At 45.2% G+C, this 8,955-nt stretch overlaps 1 protein-coding gene across 1 annotated transcript in view; it reads right to left on the bottom strand.

The window, feature by feature from the left end:
* The window catches only part of CUNH16orf45 (chromosome unknown C16orf45 homolog), a 47,797-nt gene extending 39,480 nt beyond the window's left edge, over window positions 1-8,317 (bottom strand). Inside the window, exon 1 of the mRNA XM_027885496.1 lies at window positions 8,132-8,317. Coding sequence (XP_027741297.1) covers window positions 8,132-8,237 — 106 coding nt within the window. The 5' untranslated portion in view covers window positions 8,238-8,317. The remainder of the gene's footprint in view (window positions 1-8,131) is intronic.
* Between the last annotated feature and the right edge of the window lie 638 nt (window positions 8,318-8,955).

The raw sequence follows: 8,955 nt of genomic DNA on the forward strand, positions 1-8,955 counted from the left end.
GAAAATGTGTGTCTGTCTGCCAAACTGCAGTAACTTCAGTCCCCTCCCAGGCACAGTGCCCAGAGGAAACTGTATGGGAACCCATGGCAGAAGATGAGAGGAGAGAAACTACAGATTGGATAAGGAAAGCAGGGGCACAAATGCACAACTGAATTTCTGTGCCTTTCTCTTCTGTCAAATGGGATAATTTGAGGAACAGCCACTCACCGTAGGGGCTCCAATGTATCACCTAATGATTCACTGCTCAGTGCAAGGAGATTGAAACGTCATTACTCCTGCCGGTGCAAACAGTTCTCCAGGGAATGGCTGCTGACCAAAGGACAGGCCCCGTGAGGAGTGAGGGCAGAGAGCAAACTCATGGGGCACTTGACTCAGATGCCTGGGAGAGTCCTCATGGACAGCCCCCAGATTCCCTCCCCAGAGTTTCCTACAGAGAATCAAGCTGAACAGGGCTCCAGGAGTTGAAGGCACAGAGCCCAGTCCAGTTCTGCTTGTACTGAACTCAGAGAGGAAATTTCCACTGATTGCCATGAAGTCAGGACTGTGGTTTGTACTGGTAATCAAGAAGGTGTCAGTCAGGCTTTCGGTCCTTTCCCAGGGACGTCAGGTCACAGTCTTGTTCTTTTGGGTTCAACACCATTATCCTACAACTTACTTTGGTCACCTGTACTGAAAGGACATTAGTGGTGGAACAACTGTTGATCCGTTTTTTGGTGGTTTAGGTGATGGAAGAGTTCAGGACAATAAAAAGATCCTTAAACACTGCTGATCTTCTCATAATAATAAATTACTTCTTGCATTTTGGTAGTGTTTGCAGTCATTAGGCTTTTGCAATGAGCAGCTTGTCTCACTGAAAATCATTCATCCTCATCCAGTGACAAATTATTTTCTCAAACATTTTGCCCTTCATGAGCTGACAAAATGTTGATAATTCATGTTTCATTGCTGATCCTGAAGGGCAACTAACATAATTATCCAAGGGTGCTCCTCCTGATTTCTCATAGCTTGCCCTCCAAGCATAGATTTTTCATCTCTGAGTTTTGAATGCGTCTATACTATGCCTTTTATGTAGTCAGACAGCAGCACATGGCTCATGGAAATAAATTAGCACTATTTATTGAGTCTCTGGGTCTATCTTACTAAGTAAGACTTCTATGAAAATGGAACGTATTCAGCTACAGAGGAAAAGCCCTCTGGGAATCAGGATTAGGGAGTGCTGGGTACCAACTTTCCTTGTGCTAATGACTGCAAGAAAACTCCGGAAACTTCACACAAGATACACAGCATTTTGCAGTGCATGCCCAATCCTGAAAGGAAGTTTTCATTCCTGTTTTATAATGCACTCTTGAGGCAGACATACACACATTCTCACAAGTGGTTTCTCTGATGAAAACATGCCATGCAACTAAGAGATCAGTTATCAAACACAGTCAAAAGAATTACACAGACTGAGTCCATAATCCCACAGGCAACCAGCAGCAAGGATGATTTATGTAGTTCAAAGTGTCCTACTTTCCAGGTCTAAAGCATTTTTTTCTGTAAAATATGTTTAAAGGAAATGAGAATGCTCATGAGCAACACTCCCAAATATGACACTTTAGCTTCATCTATAACTTTTCCAACGACTATTGGTTGGCACAGGTCTGACCATAAACACTGCATTGCATATTAAGTGTTCATTTCCTGCTTGATACACACAGTTGGACACGGAGTTTTTGGAAGTCATTAACCCTCAGATTTACGAGTATTTCAGCTGAGAGAAATGTCTTTGCTGAGATATGTGAGTAAGACCTTGTTCCATAATAACCAACACGTCCTTGTGAGGCAGCTCCTGTTCAGAATTACACAGGATGGGTAACGTGGAACAGACCACAGTGGGTCATCTGGTCCAACCTTCCTGCTCCAGCAGGATCATCCCAGAACACATGGCATAGGACTGTGTCCAGATGGTTCTGGAACACCTCCAGTGAGGGAGACTCCACACCCCCTCTGGCCAATCTGTTTCAGTGCTCGGTCACTGCACAGGGAAGTTCTTGAGAAACCCACACAAAGTATCACCTGGAAGAAGCTGCTCTAAGAGTCACAGTTCCTGCCATTGCTGATCAATATTTTAGCAGGACTGCACTCTGAGGCACTAAAATATTTTCAGTTCTCCCTTTCTCTTCTCCCTCTGTCTCAGCAGCTGCCTGGAGCAAACAGCTGTGGGAGGGGGAATTAGAAAAATGAGACAATGTGTAGACAGTATAAACTGGATTAGTCCCACTCTGTAAATCATCCTCTGGGCTCTTTGAGAAGTAAACCAAGATACACCCTTCCTTAATGACTTACAGGGGATGTGGCAATGACCTGGTGGAGATTATTAAGTGGTTTGTTTTGGTTTTAAGAAATATTTTGCAGAAGGAGAAGGATCAGGATGCAGTCCATATAAACGTGGATAAGCAATGAAAATGCATATAAATTGTATGTACAGTCTGCCAGCCAAAATCACCAAGGACTTACAAAAACACTAAGCTGTGTAGGAGAGTTTTAGAGCCATCTGACTGCCATCAAAGCAGCTGAGTTGTACAACTGTTTTATAGAAAATACCCTCAATCCTTTCTAGAAACCCCTTCTGATTTTCAGTGTGGGAGTTCTGTCTTGGTTCCACAGATCAGAGACAGGCTGCTTTTCCTCCTGAAGTACAATATAAATATGTTAACATTAAAAATGATGAACAAGGAGAAAATCTAGAACTGGCAGCGTCCTTTGAATGAGTTGTCTTTGTTGATTACAATACTTTGTCAGATATTTTCTAAAAAGGTCTAGTGTAGACTATTAATGTTTTATTGTCACTTTGATTTTTTTGGTCACTCTTCAAAATTTTTTACAGCTGGTTTTTTGTTGAGTTTTGGTGTGTTTTTCTTTTTAAGTGGAGACACGGAAAGAATCTTAATTACATTCTCTGTTTGAAGCCCGTGCTCAGTCCTTCATAAAGCCAACAGTCTTGCTGTTTCTATAAAAAGAAGCATAACTGTGTCTATCCCTCTGTTAGCCTCTTTCCCACCTATTTAATAGATCTGTTTGTCTCCTTTATTTCCTGTAATAGATACAATTAACAGTTATGGGGAATTTACAATAACACAAGGTAATCACTTTGAAGGAACAGCATTGGTAGTTGGGCTATATTAATTTTCTTTGTGCCTGTGAAACTTTCTTTTCTTTTTTTTTTTTTTTTTTTTTAAATCAGATTGGAAGCATGATGACACTGGGGGACAGTATTACAAGAGCATGGTAGGCAGGGTTATACTGCATTTCTGATCAACTGGAGAGGAATTAGAGTAACAAAGTTTTTATGCAAAGTACCAGTGTGGGTTTGTGGATGTCTGTACAATATGTGGGGTATCATGGAAGAAGGCCCAAAGGTGTATGTTTGAATATTTAACTATCAGGTGATAGAAACAGCTATAATGGATTCCTGTTTGGATTTAACTGTGGGTAGTGCAGAGTAAACTTCAGCCCCTTGTCAGTCCCAACTTGTGAGTCTTCCCTCCTGCTGAGAACTCCTGCATTCCCAGCACTGCTCTGTCATTTTGGGCTTGGCAGCCCCAACCACCACTGCAGCTTTCTGACCACACCTCCTGCCCTCTCCTGTGAGACAACACGAGCCACCTTTCACTCTACAAAGCAATATAGGAGCAAGGAAATGAGGACAGCTGGCTGTGCCCCACACCACAGCCCAAGGCTGTCTCCACCTCTGCCAGAGCCAAAGGTCTGCTCTTCTGCAATCACTTGGGATCAACCCAGCACGACACAAAGCAGTGCACTGAAGTCTCACAGGAACCAACTCACTATCCAGTCTGTCAATACTAGATACAAAGAGAGCTGTTAAATCCCCAACATTTATAAAGCTGACACAAAGATTCAAGAATAAATTGGCATTTACCTGCTTTTTGACTAATACATGGAGGCATATGATTAATACAAACCCATCCTAACTACTCATCAGAGATCAGAATGACAGATAGATGTCACACGACACCAGCTGTACAGCCTTTACTGTGCAAGACAAATGTGTTTCTCTGTTGCTACTTGATTGATTTTTTAATGTTGCATCAGAAATTTTTCAAATTATTATAAAATGTTATTAAGTAACATTAACACATCATGAACTAGATCCTGTTCTAAGCAGCAGCCATTCTCTTCTGTTAATGAAATCAGGCCTTGAAAGTCACACAAGCAGTTTCCACTAGATTAGATAAAGCAAATAGCTATTAACCAGAGTATGGATGTCTTTTCTTCATTCTTTGGTCACCAAAGAGAACAGAGGACCAGGCTACATGATCACTATCTGTGGTTTTCTTTTAGCTTTTCAAGCTTCTGCAAGCTGAAAGACCATCACTGTGCATAACAGCACTTCTAAAATGAGTCTTGAAGGAAAAATGTTCCAGATAGAGATGTCACCCACCTTCCCATGGTGCCAAGAAATACAAATGCAAAATATTAAACAGTGCATGTTTTCAGTGCTCAGCAGCAGAGCATATAAATACATATAAGAGTCTCTTTCTGGCTAACAAGCTTAGAAAGATTTTCAAGATAAACCAGCTGAATATGGTGAAATAAGTTTTCACATGTGTCAGCGCAGGATCTCTGTGAACCTGGGACTGGTGCTATCTTGCTGCTGTTGGAATAAATCAGAGCGATCTCAGAACTAGATTCACCCCTCTGGTGCTGTTCTGGAGGGACCTGCCATCTCACAGTTCCTTGCCTGGACAGCATCTGTGGCACAACACACAGCATGAAGGGAGAGCAAGTAAAGCTGCTTGCAAAGGCTTCCTGCTGCTACTGAGTCTCATGCTGGGAATCTCCAGCTTCTGCAGTGCTGGGCTGTGATAGGGCCCCTCTCCCTGTTCTCCACTTCATAATCCAGAACAGTTGAAAAGGTGGATCTCTGCACCACAGGAGTGTGGCAGCTTACCTCCAATGCTGAGTTACCATTCAGGTGAAAACAATAAACAAATTTCATGGTGCACTAAATTCCATCAAAACACAACCTTCCTTACATTGACTGAAGCTGTGGCGTTCTCGGTGAATTCTGCATTTAGCTCCAGACCTCATACAAACAGAGAGAGGACAGAAAAGCTCAGCAGAAATGTATCCAAGAAGTGCAGTGTACAAAAGGATGGTGCAAAACTGCTTTGTTTCTTTCTGGCTACTCCCCTGATGCGGTGTGCAGTTATTTAATCAGGGCATTATGAGTCCCTGCCAACAGCAAGACAGATGATTGTAAATGAAGCTGTGCACTTAGTAATGAGGACTGACCAAAACACTCGAGTGCTCTGCTTCAGAGCAGACTCCCCAAGACTATATTGTAAAAATCATTACTGAGAAGGCTGCAACCACATTATTATTATACAAGCCTGACAGTTTATAAGCTTCTCTTTTACATGCATGCACTAGAAAAGGCAGGAATTGCTCTGTACACACTAAACCATCCTCTTCAGTGTTCTCTAGTCCTTGGAAACTCCCTCCTGTATGTAAGAAAAAGGCTGTTAAAGAGACACCTCGAAACAATCTATTTAGTATTTTGCTTGCAAAAGCAGTGGAGATCGTGACACCTTCAGGCTGCAGGGCATCAGATCCTCAGGTACTGTGAACCAGCTTAACTCCACCGATAGTCTGGCTGAAAGAGGCCACTGTAGAGTAGAAATGTGCACGATGTTACATTTCTTTGCTCTGAAGTAACTCATCTGATTATAACCAATAACCGGCAATGCTTTCAGTACCATGGAGAGAGAAGTTAGCACAGAGCTCCTTTTCCATCGAACAAATTAAAGACAAACCACCCAACTTCCATGCCATTCTGTCTCTAATGGACATAATCAGGAGGCACATTCTCCTGTGATATCACAAGGCACTGACCAGGAAACAGCCCTCTGTTGTGCGGGGTTGTACAGATACACAAGGTCTGCCTCCAAAGAGATCCTGATGTAATACAACAATCATCAGAGAAAAAAGGGTCAATTCATATGCAGTAATGGGCTTCTGCTTGTGTTAATACTATTACTGAGCATTTAATATTTAAAACAATATGCAAACACCAAAGGCTAATTGTTGACATCAGTAAAAAAGGAGATGATGGTTTTTCAGCTTCTTCACAGACCTTCTGGAGACTACTGTCATCATGCCATGCAATTTAGGATGGCTGTAAGGAAGCATTACAGTAAATAGTAAGAGCTATTTATTTTTAATCAATGCAAAAGTGTGACCAGAAGTCAGGGTTAGTATTTAAACAGGAGAGATATGCAGAAACCATCAAAACCAGCTACTATAAATAGCATTTTCCACAGTATTTTGAGAAAGCTGACATCTATGTGCAAACAAAAGAGAGAAATTATTCAAATATATAATACAATAATTTTACCCTTTTCAAAGAACAGATCATGGCTTCTAGATTAATTCCTATTCTATATCTGATTTTTATACACAGAGACATATTCCTAATAAACAGAATCTAGTGTGTAGAAGGGCTGCTCAGCAGCAGAGCCGGGGTGCAGACACCTGGCCACTGGGTCCTAGTCCTGCCAACAGCCCCTTCTGGTGCCGGGTCAAGCTGTGATTTGGGTGGCAGCTCAATGCTGAGCATGTATTTTTGAGCAGATCGAGTCTCCCACTCAGCCTATGCGTTGCCCTCTGCCAAACAGATGAGCTTTTGTCCAAAGCTTGCAAGACATAACCCTTCTGTCACCTCAGCCTACCAGATTTTGTTATTATTATTATCATTACAAGTGCTGCACTGCACTCAGCTCCTGAGTACTGGCACAGAACCAGACATAGTTATGAGAGCAAGAAAAGCACTTTTGTATCATGGCACAGCACCTGCAAAACTGTTGCATGTGTCTGACTCAACCAACTCAGTCAACAGCGATTTCAGTCTCCAATTCCATTTTAGAAAGTGTGGAGTTTCTCAGTCCTGAATCTATGCCAGGCACTGCAACAAAACCAACACCGCAACTGAGGCTTCGGAGTGGGAGAGTTACACCCTGTCATCAGTACAGGGCAGACAATGACACATGCATGGAAAACTGAAGCCAGTGGCAAAGTATCATTCCAGAACACGTCAGTATCTGAAAAGTAAACATGGCAGAAGCACTGGCTAAAATCTGCTCCCGAGGTGCTGCAAAGCCATGCAATGCTAAAAGGCATCCAGGTGAGACTTCAGGATGCACATAAGAAGACGGGTGGGGAATCAAGAATATCAGCAACCCCGGTATCAGCCAAGCTGAAGGTGTCAAAACAGATAACATATAAAGCTTTTTTTTCCTGTGACCTAATCAAACACTTGATGAAACTTAGAAAATATTTTTCTTAATACTAGTACAACAGCTTTTTGTGACAATCTTATCAACATCTTTTGCCTCAGAGGTTACCTGGAAAATTAGAAGGGGTTTATAGGCTTGTTAGGTTGTACAGAAGATAGTTCTGTCAATACAAGAGTAATAGCTGCTATCTTAGAGACAGCAAGGTCCCACGGATAACCTGAATCGGCAGCTATGTATCTTTTTAACTACTCTTTTCATCGGCACTTGCGAAAGGTTATGTCAATTGCTGCTTTCTGGAAAATTATGATTTCAACAAAGCTCTTCCAGCACAGAACATTTGTTGAGCTCATAAATACAGTGCAGCCACCGAAGGCGTGAACTAAGTGCTGTATTGCTGTACCCTCCGCCTGAGACAACAAGAGGGAATATCGCAGCTGCTGTCCGTGCTTCTCAAACGCGAAGCACATTAAAGACCGGCAATATTTTCGAGAAGCCACATATTAAATCCCACCTAAACAACGGGGGAGAGCAAAACGTCCCAGTCATCCCTCCTCGGCCGCCCGCTCATCGCTTCACTTCGCGGAGCGAGCGAACAACCCGCGTCGCCAGGAAGGGCTGGAGCGCCCGGGGCTGCACCGCGGCTCAGCCCCGACCCTCCAACAGCTGTTTGTCCCCGGCACAGCCGCCTCGGGAAGCAGCAGAGGACAAAACGGTCACACAAACCTTCCTCCCCGAGAAGCCCCGGGGCGGCTTCGCCCCGCAAGCAGCAGCCGGACCCGGCGCCGGGGGCACCGCACCGCCCGGCCGGACCCGCACCCGCGGCCCCCACTCACTTCTGCCCAGCGCCTCCGCCTTCCACTCCGTCTCCTCCACCGCCCCGTAGCGCCTCGTGGGTCTCTCGGCCTCGGCGCTGGCCGAGATGGATCTCCGGAGCTCCATGGCCGCGCGGGGCTCGGCGCTCTCCCGCTCGGTGCGCGGGGCTCGGCGCTCCCTGCGCGGAGCGGGGCCCGCGGGCGGGGGGCGGGAGGGGCTCCGCGCACATGCTCAGTGTGCGGGGCTGGGCTGCGGGGGGGGACACGGCGCCAGGCACCGTCACCCCGCACATGCTGCGCCCCCGCCCCGCCCCGCTGCGTACCCACGGGGGACGCGCGGCCCCCGCAGAGGTGATGCCGTGCGGACCGGAGCCCCTGCGTGGCTGGGTTGGACCGTGCCCGTCCCTGTCCCTGCGGTGCCCGCGCTCCCATTCCATCGCCAAACCGCTGAGAAAGGCGAGAGTTCGGAAATGCGCTCGCTGCCAGGGCGCGGGAGGACTGTCCATCTTGTGGCCGGTGCAGCGCTGAGCGCATCTTCTGGCCTGAGCCGCTGGGGTATAATGGTAAAATCCACAGCCACTCATGGCTTTTGTAGTCTAGCACATCTCGGGTTGCTGTGCGTGCAGCCTTTGGCTTTGCTGAAAGTCCTGCACTGAATGGAATGACACTCATTCCAGCTCGTGTTGCTGAAAGCCAGAGGACAGCACTCAAACAAGTGACTGGGGTTTTGTATTTCTCCAACGATTTGTATTTTTCATAACAATTTGTGTTTTTCCTAAGCATGCATCTTTGCTGCTTATACAGCCTGCTGGGATTAGAGGAGAAGGAAATGACTTTGCAGGAAG

This window comes from Empidonax traillii, unplaced genomic scaffold, assembly GCF_003031625.1.
Source record: "Empidonax traillii isolate 1590-97213 ecotype Southwest subspecies unplaced genomic scaffold, ASM303162v1 scaffold166:size2381449, whole genome shotgun sequence".
Taxonomy (NCBI): domain Eukaryota; kingdom Metazoa; phylum Chordata; class Aves; order Passeriformes; family Tyrannidae; genus Empidonax; species Empidonax traillii.